The sequence below is a fragment of the Panulirus ornatus genome, chromosome 33, assembly GCF_036320965.1.
Source record: "Panulirus ornatus isolate Po-2019 chromosome 33, ASM3632096v1, whole genome shotgun sequence".
In the NCBI taxonomy this organism is placed as follows: Eukaryota; Metazoa; Arthropoda; class Malacostraca; order Decapoda; family Palinuridae; genus Panulirus; species Panulirus ornatus.
This window is the reverse complement of record NC_092256.1, coordinates 12,133,315-12,157,369: the sequence shown is the minus strand read 5'-3', so window position 1 is coordinate 12,157,369 and position 24,055 is coordinate 12,133,315. Positions and strand designations below refer to the sequence as shown.

Genomic DNA, 24,055 nt, shown 5'->3' with positions numbered 1-24,055 from the left:
TTTCCCTCTAAGGCTCTGTCATCTATTCTTAACGCTACCTTGCTCATGCGGAAAATGGCGTTAAAAAATATCCACGTTTTCCATCCCCCATTATGAAATGAAAGAAAAACATATAAAAGTAAAGGATATGTGAAAGAGTAAGCTAACACCCCTTGTATCATCATGCTAAAACAATTTAGTGCACAGATCCCTCAGGGGAGTGGTCAAGTAATGTAAGAGAGTTTTGGTTTGAGCAACTGTTATATTTAAGGTAGAATGAAGGTGCTACTGGACTTTGCCTGTTTGATATTGCACTGCAAGTGAAAAGCCACATGGCAAGACTGTATCACTATTAATACAGTCTTTTTAATGAACCCACTCTCATTGATATCATTTAGAGTAGCCTTTTCAAAGAACTCACACCAGAAGAGTCCACATTTTCCACCTGATGGAAGTAGCACAAATCTTAGGCTGCAGGAGCCTGTAAAAAGAGGTCCTGGGTAATAGTAGGACTCTTTTCTAGAAATTGATCCTTGGATAATTATGAATAGATTAAATAATATAAATTTATAAGAGGGTATCTTCTGTTACAATTCATATGTGAAAATTAATGTGAAATAATTTTTTTTGTGTGTGTGTGTGATGTTATTAGCAGGCTGGTCATTGATCACTTTACCCAAAAAAAATTTTATATCTTCATTGAGAATGAATTACACTTTTGTTAGTAAACTTCAGGAATTCTGCTTTCCTTACAGGTAAATCTTGGGGCAGTATTCCAACCTCATGGTTTGGGTCATCTCCTCGGTTTGGATGTGCATGATGTTGGGGGTTATCTTGAAAACAACCCACCCCGACCTCAGATAGCAGGTTTCCGGTCCCTTCGGACAGCCAGGGTGCTAGAAGAAAATATGGTTCTCACAATTGAACCAGGATGCTACTTCATTGATCATGTAAGTTGTTTAATGTGTATTAGCTGTATTTCATAACCACATGTAGCAATTTTCCTATATAAGCCTAGGTCTCATGTGGAATGATTATGTAGCAAAAAGGTGTGGCATTTTTAATGAAGGATGAGTGGTTTGAAATGTTTGATAGCAACATGAAGCCTTAATTAAGAGTCATGGCCATACATTTTTATGCTTACACTATTCTGATAGGGAAAGAAGTTTCTCTTACCTTAGAATGTATACTGTCTTTAAATTGCCATCATACTCACAAGGTTTTTGTACACTAATATGATTTATGGTATCTTTTAGCTTTTAGATGGAGCACTAGCCAACCCAGAACAAGCCCGTTTTCTGGTTCCAGAAGCTATAGCCCGTTTCCGTGGCTTTGGTGGGGTCAGGATTGAAGATGATATTGTTGTCACTGCTGATGGCATGGAAGACCTGGCACAGGGTACCATTCCACGAACGTAAGTGTTTGTTGATATTCTCATTTCAAAGTGAAGAGCATTTAAGGAAAAAAAAAAAAAAATTATGAGATAGGAAATAAGACTTCCTATGTTTGCATAGAAATAAAAAGTTTGAGATTGGAAATAAGACTTCCTCTAGTTGTCTACTTAAGTAGTACTAGTTTCTCCTCTCCTTTTTTATGTACTTTTTTTTACTTTACATTCCTTTATAGCATCAGATTCATAACTTAGACAAGAAAATAAAAACACTGTTTACCTTTTACTCCCTTAACTCATCAGTTTGGTTTACTTTCCAATTCAGTGAATCTCAGGAAGTTGTTTAGAAAATGTGTTTAACCATACAGTTTAAAAGGTATTGATCTGTTTGCCATTACCTGCATTAGGAAGGTAGTACAAGGAACAGATGAAGAAATTGCCTCATTTGCTCACACAAAGAAAAATCAACATAAGTATATTTCAGCTATTACTATCACTCTGATAATATGTAAGAATTTTATAGATATTTCAGCATAGTGCATTAAAAAGCACCGGAGTTGGCAGCCTGCATGTTTATATATTTTATAATACTTTGTCACTGTCTCCTGCGTTAGCGAGGTGGTGCAAGAAAACAGACAAAAGAATGGCCCAACCCACCCACATACACATATATATACATAAATGCCAACACACGCACATATACATACCTCTACATTTCAACGTAAACATACATATATACACTTACATATTTATACATGCTGCCTTCATCCATTTCCATTGCCACCCCATTACACATGAAATGGCACCCCCCCTCCCCCCTGCACAAGTGCAAGGTAGAGCTAGGAAAAGACAACAAAGGCCACATTCTTTCACACTCAGTCTCTAGCTGTCATGTGTAATGCACCAAAACCACAGTTCCCTTTCCACATCCAGGCCCCACAAAACTTTCCATGGTTTACCCCAGGTGCTTCACATACCCTGGTTCAAGCCATTGACAGCGCATAGACCCCAGTATACCACATCGTTCCAACTCATTCTATTCCTTGCACACCTTTCACCCTCCTATATGTTCAGTCCCTAATTGCTCAAAGTCTTTTTCACTCCATCCTTCCACCCCACCTACAATTTGGTCTCCCACTTCTCATTCCCTCCACCTCTGACACATATATCATCTTTGACAATCTTTCCTCACTCATTCTCTCCATGTGACCAAACCATTTCAATACACTATCTTTTGCATTCTCAACCACACTCTTTTTTATTACCTCACATCTCTTACCCTTGCATTACTTACTCGATCAAACCACCTCACACCACATGTTGTCCTCAAACATCTCATTTCCAACACTTCCATCCCCCTCCACACAACCCTATCTATAACTCATGCATGTGTAGGAAGGGAGGAAAGTGATTGGTTCTCAGTGAATGTTGGTTTGTGGCAGGGGTGTGTGATTTCTCCTTGGTTATTTAATTTGTTTATGGATGGGGTTGTTAGGGAGGTTAATGCAAGAATTTTGGAAAGAAAGGCAAGTATGCCGTCTGTTGTGGATGAGAGAGCTTGGGAAGTGAGTCAGTTGTTGTTCACTGATGATACAGCGCTGGTGGCTGATTTGTGTGAGAAACTGCAGAAGCTGGTGACAGTTTGGTAAATTGTGTGAAAGAAGAAAGCCGAGAGTAAATGTGAATAAGAGCAAGGTCATTAGGTTCAGTAGGGTTGAAGGATAAGTCAGTTGGGAGGTAAGTTTGAATGGAGGAAAAGTGAAGTGTTTTAGATATCTGGGAGTGGATTTGGCAGCAGAATGAACCATGGAAGTGGGGGAGGGGGCGAAAGTTCTGGGAGCGTTTAAGAATGGGTGGAAGTCGAGAACATTATCTCGGAAAGCAAAAATGGGTATGTTTGAAGGAATGGTGGTTCCAACAATATTATATGGTTGCGAGGCGTGGGCTATAGATAGAGTTGTGTGGAGGAGGGTGGATGTGCTGAAAATGAGATGTTTGAGGACAATATGTGGTGTGAGGTGGTTTGATCGAGTAAGTAATAATAGGGTAAGAGAAATGTGTGGTAATAAAAAGAGAGTGGTTGATAGAGCAGAAGAGGGAGAGATATATGTGTCAGAGGTGGAGGGAACGAGAAGTGGGAGACCAAATTGGAGGTGGAAAGATGGAGTGAAAAAGATTTTGAGTGATCGGGGCCTGAACATGCAGGAGGGTGAAAGGCGTGCAAGGAATAGAGCGAATTGGAACGATGTGGTATACCGGGGTCGATGTGCTGTCGTTGGATTGAACCAGGGCGTGTGAAGCATCTGGGGTAAACCATGGAAAGTTCTGTCGGGCCTGGATGTGGAAAGGGATTTGTGGTTTGTGCATTATACATGACAGCTAGAGAGTGAGTGTGAACGAATGTGGCCTTTGTTGTCTTTTCCTAGCGCTACCTTGTGCACAAGCTTGGGGAGGGGGTTATTTCATGTGTGGCGAGGTGGTGATGGGAATGAATTAAGGCAGACAGTATAAGTATTTTGAAGGACTCTTGAGTGTTTGATAGGTTGGAAGATGCAGGATGTTTGGTGCGAGGTGGCATGTGAAGCAAATGGTTTTGTGATAAAAAGGATGATGAGGATATAGAGAGAGTATTACATAAGATGAGGGGTGGTAAAGCAAGATAGTGTGGATGGGATGCATTGCAGTCAGGTTTTCTTTTTAGATAGGTGACAGTATTCCAACTATATCTGACACCTGTTCCAATTGGAACTCCCTCAAAGGGGTGGCCACAGCAACAGTCTCCATGACTAAAGATTTCCAATGTTGCTCCTTAGCTTTTAGTGCCTCACCCTTAACAGGCCACTGGCAAAGGACAAATTTAGCGCAATGTTTGCTGAGGCTTCTACCTAATGCTCCTTCCTAAATGTTCATACCTACTACTATCTACTGCTCCTACCATTTTGCCAAAAGGCAGGGCTGGTGCATAGTGTGCATCTCAGGAAAACCTAGTTATGAAGAATGAGGTACATGAGTTAAGTGGTGTCAGGTGTTGCGTATTAGGAGAGAGTGTATGTTCGTGGACAGAATGCCAATAGTCCACATATTAGCGAGGCAGAAAGAAAAGACTGCAACCTAGGTCAAAGGAGTGCAATTTGACAATCACTAAAGTGCTGGCTTACTCCTGATACCCTGGTGGATAGTACTGGTAATGTACCAACTTGATCACTGTTGATCAGTTAGTCAGGTTATACATTGTCTGTATGACCCAAGATGTTGTGCTTGACATTAAAATGAGCACACAAGGATTATATCATTGTAATACAGTAATTTGTACTTTTTAATAATTTTGGCGGGTTATAAACCTGGTAACTACACACTTGATTACCAGCTGATAACTGTACTCGAGGGATTTTGCATTAAACATTTACATTTTATTGTACTTATGTATTTATTGAAGAGGACATGTAATAAAACATGCATATAGCATGTGTTTAACACAGACAATCTTCCCATGCTATCTTTAAACTTTGTTGAGGAGGAATAATACATGAACATAAAGACATAGATACAAGGCACATTTATATATAAATTTACAAATGTATGTAATGTGAACAGGTAAAGTCAAGTTAGCTACTCCATTCCTTCAGTACAAGTGGATCTCTTGTAGTCATGTTCCTTGGTTATTTTGGTCAGGTGAGGAACTTTGTTATTTATATATATATGTATATATATATCCTGGCTGTTGGAGATTTGTATGTTCTATGAAGGTGCACGTTCATATGCACTTTATTCGTATTCATATACCTCGGCGTTGTACAGTTAGGTTAGGTAAAATGCTGTCTGCTGACTATGTGCGCCTGTTGGGAAATATCTGGTGAAGACCCCGTTGCTTACCAATATGAGACAAAGGGTATTTGAGTACTTGTATTTGAAGTTATTTCCTATTAGCCAGGCCCATAGCCTAGCGGTTAGCATTCCCGCCAGGGGTCATGGGTTTGATCCTGGCTGTTGGAGGTTTGTATGTTCTATGATATATATATATCCTCTTGGTCAATCTTTCCTTACTCATTCTCTCCATGTAACCAAACCATTTCAAAACACCCTCTTCTGCTCTCTCAACCACACTCTTTTTATTACCTTACATCTCTCTTACCCTTACATTACTTACTCGATCAAACCACCTCAAACCACATATTGTCCTCAAACATCTCATTTCCAGCACATCCACCCTCCTGTGCACAACTCTATCCATAGCCCATGCCTCGCAACCATACAACATTGTTGGAACCACTATTCCTTCAAACATAGCCATTTTTGCTTTCCGAGATAATGTTCTCGACTTCCACACATTCTTCAAGGCTCCCAGGATTTTCGCCCCCTCCCCCACCCTATGATTCACTTCCGCTTCCATTGTTCCATCCGCTGCCAAATCCACCCCAGATATCTAAAACACCTCACTTCCTCCAGTTTTTCTCCATTCAAACTTACACCCAATTTACTCAACCCTACTGTACCTAATAACCTTACTCTTATTCATTTACTCTCAACTTTCTTCTTTCACACACTTTACTAAACTCCGTCACTAGGTTCTGCAGTTTCTCACATATATGTGTCAGAGGTGGAGGGAACAAGGAGAAGTGGGAGACGAAATTGGAGGTGGAAAGATGGAGTGAAAAAGATTTTGAGTGATCGGAACGATGTGGTATACCGGGGTCGACATACTGTCAATGGATTGAACCAGGGCATGTGAAGCGTCTGGGGTAAACCATGGAAAGTTCTGTGGGGCCTGGATGTGGAAAGGGAGCTGTGGTTTCGGTGCATTATAACATGACAGCTAGAGACTAAGTGTGAACGAATGGGGCCTTTGTTGTCTTTTCCTAGTGCTACCTCGCACACATGAGGGGGGAGGGTGTTGTTATTCCATGTGTGGTGGGGTGGCAATGGGAATGAATAAAGGCAGACAGTATGAATTATGTACATGGGTGTATATGTATAAGTCTGTGTGTGTATATATATGTATACATTGAGATGTATAGGTATGTATATGTGCTGTGTGCGGATGTGTATGTGGGTGGGTTGGGCCATTCTTTCGTCTGTTTCCTTGTGCTACCTCGCTAACGTGGGAGACAGCAACAAAGCAAAATAAATAAAAATATATATATATTTATTTTTATTTTGCCTTGTCGCTGTCTCCCGCGTTTGCGAGGTAGCTATATATATATATATATATATATATGTGTGTGTGTGTGTGTGTGTGTGTGTGTGTTAATAATCATCTAGTTTTGTGTTTACATCTGATATTCTCCCTGAAATAAAAAAGTAGACAAAAGCATAGGGAGATAATTCTTTCATTATCCTGCAAGTTAAGGTTTTATCCACTTTTTCCATTCCTTCGCTATTTACCACAACTTTTCTCCAAATATTTGTGGATATTTTACAGACCGGATGTGTTGTGCTCAGTATATAATTATTGTAGTTTCTAATTATCCTTCTTTCTCTACACAGAGTGGAGGAGATCGAGGAGCTTATGGCTGAAGGTCAAAAGGAGGACATTTTCATCCCTCAACTTCATGCTCAACGGAAGCTTGGTCAGTGAAGATTAAACTTCAGCTCCAACATGAATGACTTTACGAAGCAGAAGAAAAAGAAAAGGTGGTTATGAGATTCTTAATATGATCAGAAGTTACAGATGGAGCCCTGGGTATAGCAAATAGTGAAAATAAAGTTTCCAGTTGATTACAATGAAGATTAAACTTCAGCTGCAACATGAATGACTTTACGAAGCAGAAGAAAAAGAAAAGGTGGTTATGAGATTCTTAATATGATCAGAAGTTACAGATGGAGCCCTGGGTATAGCAAATAGTGAAAATAAAGTTTCCAGTTGATTACAATGAAGATTAAACTTCAGCTGCAACATGAATGACTTTACGAAGCAGAAGAAAAAGAAAAGGTGGTTATGAGATTCTTAATATGATCAGAAGTTACAGATGGAGCCCTGGGTATAGCAAATAGTGAAAATAAAGTTTCCAGTTGATTACAATGAAGATTAAACTTCAGCTGCAACATGAATGACTTTACGAAGCAGAAGAAAAAGAAAAGGTGATCATGAGATTCTTAATATGATCAGAAGTTACAGATGGAGCCCTGGGTATAGCAAAAATAAAGTTTCCAGTTGTTGATTACAGCATTTGTGTATTAACATTGTTTTAATTACAATTTTTTCCAATGGATATATTTATTGACCAGTTTGAAATGATTAATATTTTGTCTTTTTGGGGTAATTGGATATTAGTTTTATGTAACTAATTTTTGCTATCTAAATGATAGATATGGGTCATGATTCTTGTATTTTCATTGTAAGGAAATGATGAATAAACTGAAGTTGGGTATGTTGACTTTCTTTTCCAAATATAACAAGATATGTATTACTAGCATTCTCTGGATACTTATAGCTACTTGACAGGTTTTTCATATATTCAGTAAAATTACAATGAAAGGAAGCAAACATTTCTTCTTTGCATATTCAAGCATGGAAACCATATATGAAAATGTTGCAAAGTTTTTTTTTGGCTTATATCCCCTGAAAATTTTTTTGTAAAGCTTCCAAGATATGGAGACAGCATCATCTTGTTACAATGCTCTATATATGTGCTGGACATTCACTGAATCTTGGCCATGTTGTAGGTGACTGCTGCCTATATGCAATAATTTATTTTGCAGTTATGTTACAGATACATCTCTGCCACTACAAAACACTGATCAGTATTCAAATACTTGTTCATTTATTATACTTAGTCGGTCTCCTGCATTAGTGAGGTAGTGCAAGGAAACAGAAGAAAGAATGGCCAACCCACCCACATTATACATAAACGCCCACATTTCAACATATACATACACATTCATACTTGCTACCTTCATCCATTCCTGTCGAAACCCTGCCAGACATGAAATAGCATGCTCCTCGCCCACAGTGCGCGTGCACGAGGTAGCGCTAGGAAAAGACAACAAGGCCACATTCATTCACACCCAGTCTCTAGCTGTCATGTATAATGCACCAAAACCACAGCTCCCTTTCTACTTCCAGGCCCCACAAAACTTTCCATGGTATACCCCAGACGCTTCACATGCCCTGGTTCAATCCATTGACAGTATGTCAACCCCAGTAAACAACATCGTTCCATTTCACTCTATACCTGTATGTACAGGCCCCAAATGCTCAAAATCTTTTTCACTCCATCCTTCCACCTCCAATTTGGTCTCCCACTTGTCCCCTCTAATTCTGACACATATGACCTTTTTGTCAATCTTTCCCAACTCATTCTCTCCATGTGACCATACCATTTCAATACACCCTCTTCTGCTCTCTCAACCACATTCTTTTTATTACCACACATCTCTCTAACCCTTTTATTACTTACTCGATCAAACCACCTCACACCACATATTGTCCTCAAACATTTCATTTAACACATCCACCCTCATCCACACAACACTATCTATAGCCATTGCCTTGCAACCATATAACATTGTTGGAACCACTGGAGAAAAACTGGAGAAAGTAAAGTGTTTTAGATATCTGGGAGTGGATCTGGCAGCGGATGGAACCATGGAAGTGGAAGTGAATCATAGGGTGGGGAAGGGGGTGAAAATTCTGGGAGCCTTGAAGAATGTTTGGAAGTCGAGAACATTATCTCGGAAAGCAAAAAGGGTATGTTTGAAGGAATAGTGGTTCCAACAATGTTGTATGGTTGCGAGGCGTGGACTATGGATAGAGTTGTGTGCAGGATGGTGGATGTGCTGGAAATGAGATGTTTGAGGACAATATGTGAGTAAGGGTAAGAGAGATGTGTGGAAATATAAAGAGTGTGGTTGAGAGAGCAGAAGAGGGTGTTTTGAAATGGTTTGGTCACATGGAGAGAATGAGTGAGCAAAGACTGACAAAGAGGATATATGTGTCAGAGGTGGAGGGAACGAGGAGAAGTGGGAGACCAAATTGCAGGTGGAAAGATGGAGTGAAAAAGATTTTGAGTGATCGGGGCCTGAACATGCAGGAGGGTGAAAGGCGGGCAAGGAATAGAGTGAATTGGAACGATGTGGTATACCGGGGTCGACGTGCTGTCAATGGATTGAACCAGGGCATGTGAGGCGTCTGGGGTAAACCATGGAAAGTTGTGTGGGGCCTGGATGTGGAAAGGGAGCTGTGGTTTCGGTGCATTATTATATGACAGCTGGAGACTGAGTGTGAACGAATGGGTCCTTTGTTATCTTTTCCTAACGCTACCTCGCACACATGAGCAGGGAGGGGGTTGTTATTCCATGTGTGGCGGGGTGGCGATGGGAGTAAATAAAGGCAGACAGTATGAATTATGTACATGTGTATATATGTATATGTCTGTGTGTGTATATATATGTATACACTGAGATGTATGGGTATGTATATTTGTGTGTGTGGACGTGTATGTATATACATGTGTATGTGGGTGGGTTGGGCCATTCTTTCGTCTGTTTCCTTGCGCTACCTCGCTAACGCAGGAGACAGCAACAAAGCAAAATAAAATAATAAAAATAAATTTTTGTTCCTACTTAATACAGTGGAAAATATGATAAAAGTAGAGGAGCTGGCATACTTGAGAAGAAAAAGGTGGAATTACAGTTTGTGTACATACTAGAACTTTGGAATTGGTTGAATCAGCTCCAAAAATTGCTGTACATGATCCACAGATTGCCCTTAGTATACATGTAATGCTTGACATGACCCACTTTCACTTCTTGAAAGAAAACTAAGGTTTTGATGAAACAACTAAAAAAAGCAAAAAAAAAATAAAAAAATAAAAAAAAATAAATAAAATAAAATAAATACAAATAAAACAAAAAAATTTGCCTCATAAAGAAGACAAGAGTGAATAAAAGGAAAGTAATGAAAAATAAAGAAGTTAATGGTGATGTACCTAATAATGATGAATAGCTTTCTCCAGGAGACATTTCAAGTGAAATCCTTTATTCCTATAGTGGATGTAATTATAAGGAGGGCAGATGACTAGAAGCTGTACATGAGAAAGTGGTAGAAGGTGACAAGGAAAGAGCAGATTTGAAAGACATGGTAAGAGATTATAGCAGGGATTGAAAAAGATAGTAAATGATAATCAATAAACCTGTATTTTCTTAATCTTTCTATGTTTCTCTGACGCCTGTTCCCATCTGGAACTCGAGGCCTCAAGGTGATGGCCACGATAATACAGTCTCCATAACTGAACTCTAAGTCCCTTTAGTGCCTTACCCTTAACAGGCCAATGGCTGATGGAAACTCTAGTGCAGTGTTTGCAGAGGCTCCTACCAACTACATCTACCTAATATTTCTACCTAAATGTTCTTAACTACTTCTATCTATTGCCCTCAACATTTTGCCAAAAGGCAGGACTAGTGCATACTGAGCTATGTAAGTGCTGTCAATTGTTATGTATGACAAGAAGGGACTGCATGTTTGTGGACAGAATGCCAGTAGTATGTGTGTGGGTGAGGCAAAAAGGAAGGACAGCTACCTGGGTCAGAGGAGTGCAACTTGTCCACCACTAAAGTGCTGATGTCACTAACCCTTCTGATACCCAGGTGGGTAGTTAAAGAAGAATTTGATGATTTTTTGGAAAACAGCAATCATACATGAAAATGTTGCAAAGAAAAAGAGGAGTAAAGCTTCTGATGAAAGGCTATAATGATGATGTTGATATATCAAGCAAATTATTCAGATGACATGTTTGGTAGGATCCTTAATGAGTTTAAACATGAATTTTAGTTTAAAAAAAAAAAAAAAAAAAAAAAACCTATCTTTAAGTACCTCTCCAAATAGGACTCTTTTCTTTCGTACTATTCGCAATTTCCCGCATTAGCGAGGTAGCGTTTTCAACAGAGGACTGGGCCTTAGAGGGAATATCCTCACCTGGCCCCCCTCTCTGTTCCTTCCTTTGGAAAATTGAAAAAAAAAAAAAAAAAAAAACGAGAGGGGAGGATTTCCAGCCATCCGCTCCCTCCCCTTTTAGTCGCCTTCTACGACACGCAGGGAATACGTGGGAAGTATTCTTTCTCCCCTATCCCCAGGAATAAGGGATATATATATATATATATATATATATATATATATATATATATATTTGCTTTGTCGCTGTCTCCCGCATCTGCGAGGCAGCGCAAGGAAACAGACGAAAGAAACTGCCCAACCCACCCTCATACACATGCATATACATACACGTCCACACACGCAAATATACATACCTATACATCTCAATGTTTTTTTTTTTTTTTTTGCTTTGTCGCTGTCTCCCGCGTTTGCGAGGTAGCGCAAGGAAACAGACGAAAGAAATGGCCCAACCCACCCCCATACACATGTATATACATACGTCCACACACGCAAATATACACACCCACACAGCCCTCCACGGCTCACCCCAGACGCCCCACATGCCCCGATTCAATCCACTGACAGCATATATACCCATGCACACAATTCACACTGTCTGCCTTTATTCATTCCCATTGCCACCTCGCCACACATGGAATACCATCCCCCTCCCCCCTCATGTGTGCGAGGTAGCGCTAGGAAAAGACAACAAAGGCCCCATTCGTTCACACTCAGTCTCTAGCTGTCATGCAATAATGCCCAAAATCACAGCTCCCTTTCCACATCCAGGCCCCACACAACTTTCCATGGTTTACCCCAGACGCTTCACATGCCCTGATTCAATCCACTGACAGCATGTCAACCCCGGTATACCACATCGATCCAATTCACCCTATTCCCCGCCCGCCCCTCACCCTCCCGCACGTTCAGACCCCGATCACTCAAAATCCCCCCCACTCCATCCCTCCACCTCCAATCCGGTCTCCCACCTCTCCCCATCCCCCGCACCTCCGACACACACAACCTCCCGGTCAATCCCTCCTCACTCACTCTCTCCACGCGCCCAAACCACTTCAAAACACCCTCCTCCGCTCTCTCAACCACGCTCCCCTACTTCCACACATCTCTCCCACCCCCACATCACTCATAAAGAAGCTTACATAAGGCCTTATGCCATATTATGCTTGTGCATTCAGGAGTTGCGTTCAATCCTTGTATATAGGGTACTGCTTTCACTTCTGGGGTGGTTCCAGCACTGCACCCTTACTGAACTGAGTCAAAGGCAGTCTGACTTATAAACTTTCTCAGGCTAACTTCCAAACTTGACCCTCGTGACCTAAGCTGCAATGTCAGCTTACTTTCCCTCTTCCATAGATATTACTTTAGTTTTTTCTCCCAAGAGCTGGTTGCCTGTGTGCCCCTAACACTAGCTAGACCACTGTGTGGCTGCTGTCAACTCAAGGGAGGGATGTTTTGATAACTATTTCTTTCCCTATACCTTGAAGCTTTGGAAATCTACCTCTCATGTCTTACCCAATGACTGTGACTTGGCTCATTTTAAAGGACAGATTTTTCACTTCATCCAAAATTCATAAATACTTTCCCTTGCTTTTTCTTTTTGCCCAAATTAATAAGGCCTGGCCTGGATGTGGAAATATGTCTGTAACTGGAGCCTCCAATGCATAAAAAGAATTAAGGGACTTTATATAGCAGGAGAAGTGGGAGACCAAATTGGAGGTGGAAAGATGGAGTGAAAAAGATTTTGAGTGATCGGGGCCTGAACATGCAGGAGGGTGAAAGGCGTGCAAGGAATAGAGTGAATTGGAACGATGTGGTATACCGGGGTCGACGTGCTGTCAATGGATTGAACCAGGGCATGTGAAGCATCTGGGGTAAACCATGGAAAGTTGTGTGGGGCCTGGATGTGGAAAGGGAGCTGTGGTTTCGTTGCATTATTACATGACAGCTAGAGACTGAGTGTGAACGAATGGGGCCTTTGTTGTCTTTTCCTAGCGCTACCTCGCACACATGAGGGGGGAGGGGGTTGTTATTTCATGTGTGGCGAGGTGGCGATGGGAATGAATAAAGGCAGACAGTATGAATTATGAACATGTGTATATATGTATATGTCTGTGTGTATATATATATATGTATACGTTGAGATGTATAGGTATGTATATTTGTGTGTGTGGACGTGTATGTATATACATGTGTATGTGGGTGGGTTGGGCCATTCTTTCGTCTGTTTCCTTGCGCTAACGCGGGAGACAGCAACAAAGCAAAATAAATAAATGTAATTTTCCTGTATAGATAAACCTTCCCCATTGTTAAAATTTCCTACACTGTGGTAATAAATAATACAGTTCTTAGTTAAAGTTTGTGGTTAGTTTGGTTCTTCCTCAATCATCACAATGACACCATCCATGTCCCATTTACCTAACACTCGAGAATAATGCTATTCCATTTTTCTGCATATATATTTCTAACTTTTACTGAGTTAGTTTTCCATTATGTTATGTGCCAAACCTGAAAGAGAATCTACATGATGAAAATAAAACAAGACAATATAATGATTTAATCCAGAGAAAAACTTGCATATACATTTTTTTTGTGACTAATAAAGTACTAGCAAAATGTACCAATCAGGGACATCTCAAGTGAAATGAAAAAAGTTAGAAAGAATGAGGTAATTCATCACAGCACTGCAAGTGTTCGCAGACTTAACTCTTGGAAGTGGTGTTACCTTACTTTGCCTGCAAGGAGTTATACCTCATGTGAAATGTGACCTTTGGCAAGGCTTCATCATTGGTAGTACAGTCTCTTCAAAGGACTTCTCACTCCAATGAAGTTCATATTTCCTTGCTATAGGAAACAGTGCATCCTTGAGCTGCAAAAGCACCTGGAAAGAGATCCTGGGGTAATTATACATAAAACAGGTACATTCTTAATGGCAAAGGTATAAAAGAAGAGAGATAGGCAAAGGGAAGAAAAATCCCAAGCCTTTGTTGTTTGAAGAAAGAATTTATCATACGATCAGTTCTTATGTGGCCATTATCCACACAGAAACTTACGAAGCAGCAGTTAGGTGCATGCCATAAGTACAAACCTTGATAGCAATGACACATACACACAACTTTTATTGTTTAAGATGTCACTGGAGAGAAGCAAAGTGCCAAGAGAATGGAAAAGGGCAAATGCCACACCTAAATGGAAAAGGGCAAATGCCACACCTAAATATAAGAAAAGAGACCAGGAACAGGCATTAAAGTACAGCCAAGTGAATAAAGTTCTGTTATAGATCATGAGAATGCAAATGGATGACTTTTCACAAAGAGGGCTGGGAGGACTGTGTGTACCTGGACTAACAGAATGCATTTGTTACTATACTAAGAGGCTGATTAAGAAGCTGGATCACTTTGCAGGATGGATATCCTTTGATGGATAGGTTACTGGAGCCTTTTGCAAATGGGTTGAGGTGACCAGTGGAGTGCCACAGCATTCGGTTCTAGCACTACTACTCTAAATTCATCTTATTTATTTATTTATTTTGCTTTGTTGCTGTCTCCCGTGTTAGCGAGGTAGCGCAAGGAAACAGATGAAAGAATGGCCCAACCTGCCCACATACACATGTATATACATACACGTCCACACACGCAAATATACATACCTATACATCTCAATGTACACATATATATACACACACAGACATATACATATATACACATGTACATAATTCATACTGTCTGCCTTTATTTGTTCCCATTGCCACCTCGCCACACATGGAATAACAACCCTCTCCTCCCTCATGTGTGCGAGGTAGCACTAGGAAAAGACACCAAAGGCCACATTCGTTCACACTCAGTCTCTAGCTGTCATGTAATAATGCACCGAAACCACAGCTCCCTTTCCACATCCAGGCCCCACAGAACATTCCATGGTTTACCCCAGACGCTTCACATGCCGTGGTTCAATCCATTGACAGCATGTCGAGCCCAGTATACCACATCGTTCCAATTCACTCTATTCCTTGCACGCCTTTCACCCTCCTGCATGCTCAGGCCCCGATCACTCAAAATCTTTTTCACTCCATCTTTCCACCTCCAATTTGGTTTCCCACTTCTCCTCGTTCCCTCCACCTCTGACACACATATCCTCTTGGTCAATCTTTCCTCACTCATTCTTCATTCTCTCCATGTGACCAAACCATTTCAAAACACCCTCTTCTGCTCTCTCAACCACACTCTTTTTATTTCCACACATCTCTCTTACCCTTACATTACTTACTCGATCAAACCACCTCACACCACATATTGTCCTCAAACATCTCATTTCCAGCACATCAACCCTCCTGCGCACAACTCTATCCATAGCCCACGCCTCGCAACCATACAACATTGTTGGAACCACTATTCCTTCAAACATAGCCATTTTTGCTTTCCGAGATAATGTTCTCGACTTCCAAACATTCTTCAAGGCTCCCAGAATTTTCGCCCCCTCCCCCACCCTATGATTCACTTCCGCTTCCATGGTTCCATCCGCTGCCAGATCCACTCCCAGATATCTAAAACACTTTACTTCCTCCAGTTTTTCTCCATTCAAACTTACCTCCCAATTGACTTGACCCTCAACCCTACTGTACCTAATAACCTTGCTCTTATTCACATTTACTCTTAACTTTCTTCTTTCACACACTTTACCAAACTCAGTCACCAGCTTCTGCGGTTTCTTACATGAATCAGCCACCAGCACTGTATCATCAGCGAACAACAACTGACTCACTTCCCAAGCTCTCTCATCCAGAACAGACTGCATACTTGCCCCTCTTTCCAAAACTCTTGCATTCACCTCCCTAACAACCCCATCCATAAACAAATTAAACAACCATGGAGTCATCACACACCCCTGCTGCAAACCTACATTCACTGAGAACCAATCACTTTCCTCTCTTCCTACACGTACACATGCCTTACATCCTCGATAAAAACTTTTCACTGCTTCTAACAACTTGCCTCCCACACCATATATTCTTAAAACCTTCCACAGAGCATCTCTATCAACTCTATCATATGCCTTCTCCAGATCCATAAATGCTACATACAAATCCATTTGTTTTTCTTAGTATTTCTCACATACATTCTTCAAAGCAAACACCTGATCCACACATCCTCTACCACTTCTGTAACCACACTGCTCTTCCCCAATCTGATGCTCTGTACATGCCTTCACCCTCTCAATCAATACCCTCCCATATAATTCACCAGGAATACTCAACAAACTTATACCTCTGTAATTTGAGCATTCACTCGTATCCCCTTTGCCTTTGTACAATGGCACTACGCAAGCATTCCGCCAATCCTCAGCCACCTCACCATGAATCATACATACATTAAATAACCTTACCAACCAGTCAATAATACAGTCACCCCCTTTTTTAATAAATTCCACTGCAATACCATCCAAACCTGCTGCCCTGCCGGCTTTCATCTTCAGTAAAGCTTTTACTCCCTCTTCTCTATTTACCAAATCATTTTCCCTAACCCTCTCACTTTGCACACCACCTCGACCAAAACACCGTATATCTGCCACTCTATCATCAAACACATTAACAAACCTTCAAAATACTCACTCCATCTCCTTCTCACATCACCACTACTTGTTATCACCTCCCCATTAGCCCCCTTCACTGAAGTTCCCATTTGCTCCCTTGTCTTACGCACTTTATTTACCTCCTTCCAAAACATCTTTTTATTCTCCCTAAAATTTAATGATACTCTCTCACCCCAACTCTCATTTGCCCTCTTTTTCACCTCTTGCACCTTTCTCTTGACCTCCTGCCTCTTTCTTTTATACCTCTCCCACTCATTTGTAATTTTTCCCTGCAAAAATTGTCCAAATGCCTCTCTCTTCTCTTTCACTAATAATCTTACTTCTTCATCCCACTACACACTACCTTTTCTAATCAACCCACCTCCCACGCTTCTCATGCCACAAGCATCTTTTGTGCAAGCCATCACTGCTTCCCTAAATACATCCCATTCCTCCCCCACTCCCCTTACCTCCTTTGATTTCACCTTTTTCCATTCTGTACTCAGTCTCTCCTGGTACTTCCTCACACAAGTCTCCTTCCCAAGCTCACTTACTCTCACCACCCTCTTCACCCTAACATTCTCTCTTCTTTTCTGAAAACCCCCACAAATCTTCACCTTCGCCTCCACAAGATAATGATCAGACATCCCTCCAGTTGCACCTCTCAGCACATTAACATCCAAAAGTCTCTCTTTCATGCGTCTATCAATTAACACGTAATCCAATAATGCTCTCTGGCCATCTCTCCTACTTACATACATATACTTATGTTTTTTTTTTGTTTTTTTTTTTTTTTTTGCTGTCTCCCGCGTTTGCGAGGTAGCGCAAGGAAACAGACGAAAGAAATGGCCCAACCCACCCCCATACACATGTATATACATACGTCCACACACGCAAATATACATACCTACACAGCTTTCCATGGTTTACCCCAGACGCCTCACATGCCTTGATTCAATCCACTGACAGCATGTCAACCCCGGTATACCACATCGCTCCAATTCACTCTATTCCTTGCCCTCCTTTCACCCTCCTGCATGTTCAGGCCCCGATCACACAAAATCTTTTTCACTCCATCTTTCCACCTCCAATTTGGTCTCCCTCTTCTCCTCGTTCCCTCCACCTCCAACACATATATTCTCTTGGTCAATCTTTCCTCACTCATTCTCTCCATGTGCCCGAACCATTTCAAAACACCCTCTTCTGCTCTCTCAACCACGCTCTTTTTATTTCCACACATCTCTCTTACCCTTACGTTACTTACTCGATCAAACCACCTCACACCACATATTGTCCTCAAACATCTCATTTCCAGCACATCCATCCTCCTGCGCACAACTCTATCCATAGCCCACGTCTCGCAACCATACAACATTGTTGGAACCACTATTCCTTCAAACATACCCATTTTTGCTTTCCGAGATAATGTTCTCGACTTCCACACATTCTTCAAGGCTCCCAGAATTTTCGCCCCCTCCCCCACCCTATGATCCACTTCCGCTTCCATGGTTCCATCCGCTGCCAGATCCACTCCCAGATATCTAAAACACTTCACTTCCTCCAGTTTTTCTCCATTCAAACTCACCTCCCAATTGACTTGACCCTCAACTGGTTGGTAAGGTTATTTAATGTATGTATGACTCATGGTGAGGTGCCTGAGGATTGGCAGAATGTGTGCATAGTGCCATTGTATAAAGGCAAAGGGGATAAGAGTGAGTGCTCAAATTACAGAGGTATAAGTTTGTTGAGTATTCCTGGTAAATTATATGGGAGGATATTGATTGAGAGGGTGAAGGCATGTACAGAGCATCAGATTGGGGAAGAGCAGTGTGGTTTCAGAAGTGGTAGAGGATGTGTGGATCAGGTGTTTGCTTTGAAGAATGTATGTGAGAAATACTTAGAAAAGCAAATGGATTTGTATGTAGCATTTATGGATCTGGATAAGGCATATGATAGAGTTGATAGAGATGCTCTGTGGAAGGTATTAAGAATATATGGTGTGGGAGGAAAGTTGTTAGAAGCAGTGAAAAGTTTTTATCGAGGATGTAAGGCATGTGTACGTGTAGGAAGAGAGGAAAAAGATTGGTTCTCAGTGAATGTAGGTTTGTGGCAGGGGTGTGTGATGTCTCCATGGTTGTTTAATTTGTTTATGGATGGGGTTGTTAGGGAGGTGAATGCAAGAGTTTTGGAAAGAGGGGCAAGTATGAAGTCTGTTGGGGATGAGAGAGCTTGGGAAGTGAGTCAGTTGTTGTTCGCTGATGATACAGCGCTGGTGGCTGATTCATGTGAGAAACTGCAGAAGCTGGTGACTGAGTTTGGTAAAGTGTGTGAAAGAAGAAAATTAAGAGTAAATGTGAATAAGAGCAAGGTTATTAGGTACTTATGTTTATCTCGCTTTTTAAACCAGGTATTCCCAATCACCAGTCCTTTTTCAGCACATAAATCTACAAGCTCTTCACCATTTCCATTTACAACACTGAACACTCCATGTATGCCAATTATTCCCTCAACTGCCACATTACTCACCTTTGCATTCAAATCACCCATCACTATAACCCGGTCTTGTGCATCAAAACCACTAACACACTCATTCAGCTGCTCCCAAAACACTTGCCTCTCATGATCTTTCTTCTCATGCCCAGGTGCATATGCACCAATAATCACCCATCTCTCTCCATCAACTTTCAGTTTTACCCATATCAATCTAGAATTTACTTTCTTACACTCTATCACATACTCCCACAACTCCTGATTCAGGAGTAGTGCTACTCCTTCCCTTGCTCTTGTCCTCTCACTAACCCCTGACTTTACTCCCAAGACATTTCCAAACCACTCTTCCCCTTCACCCTTGAGCTTCATTTCACTCAGAGCCAAAACATCCAGGTTCCTTTCCTCAAACATACTACCTATCTCTCCTTTTTCCTCATCTTGGTTACATCCACACACATTTAGACACCCCAATCTGAGCCTTCGAGGAGGATGAGCACTCCTCGCGTGACTCCTCCTTCTGTTTCCCCTTTTAGAAAGTTAAAATAAAAGGAGGGGAGGGTTTCTGGCCCACCGCTCCCGTCCCCTTTAGTCGCCTTCTACGACACGTGAGGAATGCATGGGATGTATTCTTTCTCCCCTATCCCTAGGGAAAATAAATCTATGTAAATAACTTGTCTGAAAGAAGGAACTCATTGAATACATTTGCAGATGAGATAAAGGTTATATGGGAAATGAAAAATGAGGAGGATTTTCTCAGGTTACAAGGTGACCTAAGCAGACTCCACAGCTCATTTAAAACATAGTCGAGGAAGTTCGTCTAGAGCAGATGTAAATGAATGAGGATGGAACAAAGCAGAGGATGGCTGCAATATGGTTATCATGTACCAAGAAATAAGCTTTAGGATATGAATGTGAGAAGGACTTGGGAGTCAACACTGTCCCTAACCTGTCACCAGAATTTGTATTAAGAGAATATTTAGGGAGACAAACTGATGTCCTGCAAATATCAGAATAGCTTTCAAGTACATGAATAGGGAAATATTTATCATGCTATGCATATCCAACACAAAGCCAAAACTACAATTCACTTCTCGGTTTGGTCACACCTAAAGAGGTACAAACAAAGAACAGAAAACATCCAGAAGAGGGCAACAATGATTGGTACCAGACATAAGTTATAGAGAAAGATTGGAGGCTTTCATTTTATCCACCTTGTAGGAGAGAGGTGACCTGATTAAAAACTTCAATAAAGTTTTCAAAACAGACAGATGACATGGCCAGTGAATAGTTCTTCAAGAAATGTAAGGGTAGAACCAGACAAATTGATATGAAATGAAGAACCTTGTTAAAAAATTATGTAAATCAATATGAGTGTTGGATTAATGGTATAGAATGACTAAGGACATGGTTAACTCAGATAGCATACATATATTTAAGAGGTTGTAAGGTAGTATAGCACATTTAAGAGTTGGGGCCCCACAAGTGTAAAACTCCCTTTCCATGCAGTACAAATAGGTAATTACAACCCACAAAGGAAGTAGCCTAAATAGTTTTGTATGACTGGGGATGGTAATAATATCAAAGTGGATAGAAAGGGGAGCAACACACAACTGCATTTAGAAGTATCATGGCAACACTACTTTACGACCAGCTGAATGACAACTCTAAGAAAAGTCATGGTAAAAGTTGAATCAATCATAAAAAGATCATCCTCTAACTGTAAATATCTTGAGGTCTCCCAAACATCCCAAACCAGACATTAAACCATACACTAGCAATAAAAAATATTGGTTTTACTCTCCTATAGTGTGTTTCACTGGGCTGATCAGTATTAAATGAAGTACTGGGGAAAGATTACAATATTTTCAAGTTCAAAAATTTTGGAACAGGTGGAAGAAAGAATTCATTCAGTTTCTATAGACAAAAAGCAAATGGGTTAATCCTCAATGAAACATTCAGGTTAATTAATGACTTTACTATAAAAATCAATCTATCTCGGAATCAGTGTCCTACTGCTTGTTCAAAGGAGACTGTGTAGTGAAGATGGATCATGTTTTGAGAGTGAAATCAATAATACGTGACACTTCTCGATAATAGTAAAAGATAAACCATACCAGTGAATTGTTTGGAAAGAACGATTCATAATCTTTTACTTTTATTGAATGGTGTCATATGCTGACTCCTCACTGCAGCACAAAGTATCAGAAATTTCAGATGGACAGTTGATGGCCATGAGTTTCTTTTGAGTTTCCTGGCCCCAGATGTCTGATGTGATATCAGGGATCAGATGGGTGTCCATGCAGTCTTCACAAAACCTCTGCATGATTAGCAAGCACCCTGAGAGACACGTACAAGTAGTTGATGGCCTGCCTCTCACGCTGATGGCGTTCATTAAAATGCATCCGACCTAAGGATATGTCTTCCACGCCCAAGCCGGTGTCATGGCCTTGATAACCCCCACAGGCGTGAGCCAGGGCGGACCTCATGCCAGGTATAAGACAGACACTTAAGGTGTGCTGGTGTTGTAAGCGCTGTAACTGACTTTTTCAACTGAAGCAGTTCTCCGTAGGCTTACTAAGCATTACTCCACAACTTAAAACTCGCGGAGAAAAGACACTGCACGTGAGCTTGTGTGAGGTGCGGCCGGTGGAGTCTGGCCCGGGTGGTAACCATATTGGTGACAAAGAGATGGGCCAGCATCTGATCCTTCATGTAAAACTCCTATTGCTGGCTTCTTGCTTTCATGGATGGCCGGGCAGGACAACGTTGGTTGTGGGGACAATGATTTATTGCTGTCAGGGAAAGAAATTAACATGTCAACATCACGGGGTTCTGAACTAAGGAAAGGCAAAGTGCCACCCCGGGCACGGTTCGGCGAGAGATACTCACGTAAGTCACTGTAGACTACTGAAGATTGCTGACAGTCGGGGTAGGAGGAACTGGCAGCTGGCATGGGCAATGAAGGTCGGCAGGCGGTCGTATTGAGGGGAAATCATGGCCTTAGGGTGGTGACTGGTGATGGCTTGCACTACCTAGTATCACTTTGTCAGTCTTTTAATACAATTCCTTGATCCTACTCACTGCACCGTAGAGGACTGGTGAAGACGTAACACGTAAATGTATCCAACAACAAACAATATTTACAAATGAGATTAAGTAATCACAAACACATGTGGTTGTTGCCAGAAAGTTTATCACTTCGGCCGACAGAGGGCATCATGGCTGGTCAACATGGAGGGAAAACGAGCGTAATGCATTACATTATTAACATTACATGCAGGGTTTTTATATAATATGATACATAAAGATACATAATATCAACTTCTTCCAGACAGAAGTAAAGAGTAAGACAATAGAGACCTGGGAATTCCTGGCAAGGAGTGACCTCATCATCTGAATTTCTGTAAGGGCTACATCTAATGTTCAAAGTTGATCAGCAGAGAAATATATTTATTTACTTGTGCTTCAAAACGTGTAATCAACTAAATTTTGAGTGTATAGGTATGAATCTCGTATGAAGTTACTTACTTGGTTGCGAAATTTCGGGGAGCCACATATATGATATGGTTAACCAAGATACTGTATTTTAGTGAGCATCTTAGTAACGCACATCTCTACGTAAATAATTTAGTTTTGACCACATTTGTCATATCAATAGGCCTATTTATGTTGTGCAATGAAGACAACTGTTCATTATTTTCAGATACCAGTAGCAGTAAATTTAAAATATAGCTAGATTGCGTTTTTTCTTGATTGGAGGCGCGACACCCTCATTCCCCCGTAGCTACATGTCCCTGTTTTGTACTTATCAATATAATTTAACAAACAATCTTGACAAAATAGTTTTAATTTCACTGTGGAAGATTCAGACAATGAATGATCCTGCTGCAAGGTTAGAGGAGGAAGTGACGGCTCAGCCGCTGTCAAGAGTGATGCACAGGCGTGGTACGCAGAATCCCCTTTTTTTTTTGTGGAGGTTATAACCCTGATGCATTATTAGGTCAAACTTTAAATCTTTCCTCGGGTCAAGTTCAGTCTGTCTGATAATCAGCATGAAACAGACAGCAGTGATCATACTCATCCATTTCTGACCCTCACCTGCTGGGCACCTGGCTGAACAGAAATTTTTATATTATCGTTATTTCCACACAGACTCTTTAAAATCAATAACAAATGTGTAATCATAATTTTTTGTCAAATCAGAACGATAATTTGTTGTAATTCTTAAGTCTTATGTTTCTAGTTTTATCTACGATTCCTGTTTTTATGAGCAATTATGTAAAAAAAAATTTCATATCTATATTCCCAAAGCTGTAGCTTACTTAGCATATATATATATATATATATATATATATATATATATATATATATATATTTATACTATTCGCCATTTCCCGCGTTGACGAGGTAGCGTTAAGAACAGAGGACTGGGCCGTAGAGGGAAAATCCTTACTTGGCCCCCTTCTCTGTTCCTTCATTTGGAAAATAAAAAAAAAAAAAACGAGAGGGGAGGATTTCCAGCCACCCGCTCCCTCCCCTTTTAGTCGCCTTCTACGACACGCAGGGAATACGTGGGAAGTATTCTTTCTCCCCTATCCCCAGGGATATATATATATATATATTTATTTATTTATTTTGCTTTGTCGCTGTCTCCCGCGTTTGCGAGGTAGCGCAAGGAAATAGACGAAAGAAATGGCCCAACCCATCCCCATACACATGTATATACATACACGTCAATG

The 24,055-nt window shown here is 40.9% G+C and overlaps 1 protein-coding gene and 1 long non-coding RNA gene across 2 annotated transcripts in view; one reads left to right on the top strand and one right to left on the bottom strand.

Moving 5' to 3' along the window:
- The window catches only part of Dip-C (dipeptidase C), a 399,836-nt gene extending 392,099 nt beyond the window's left edge, over positions 1–7,737 (top strand). The window contains exons 9-11 of the mRNA XM_071681611.1: positions 735–929; positions 1,236–1,393; positions 6,854–7,737. Of these exons, the coding sequence (XP_071537712.1) occupies positions 735–929; positions 1,236–1,393; positions 6,854–6,944 (444 nt within the window). The 3' untranslated portion in view covers positions 6,945–7,737. The remainder of the gene's footprint in view (positions 1–734; positions 930–1,235; positions 1,394–6,853) is intronic.
- Positions 7,738–13,801: 6,064 nt separating this feature from the next.
- Positions 13,802–22,536, bottom strand: LOC139759461 (uncharacterized). Its single transcript, XR_011715060.1, has 2 exons — positions 22,206–22,536; positions 13,802–14,139 (listed from the first exon to the last, which is right to left on the bottom strand). It is a non-coding gene; the product is annotated as an uncharacterized lncRNA (long non-coding RNA).
- Positions 22,537–24,055: the final 1,519 nt, after the last annotated feature.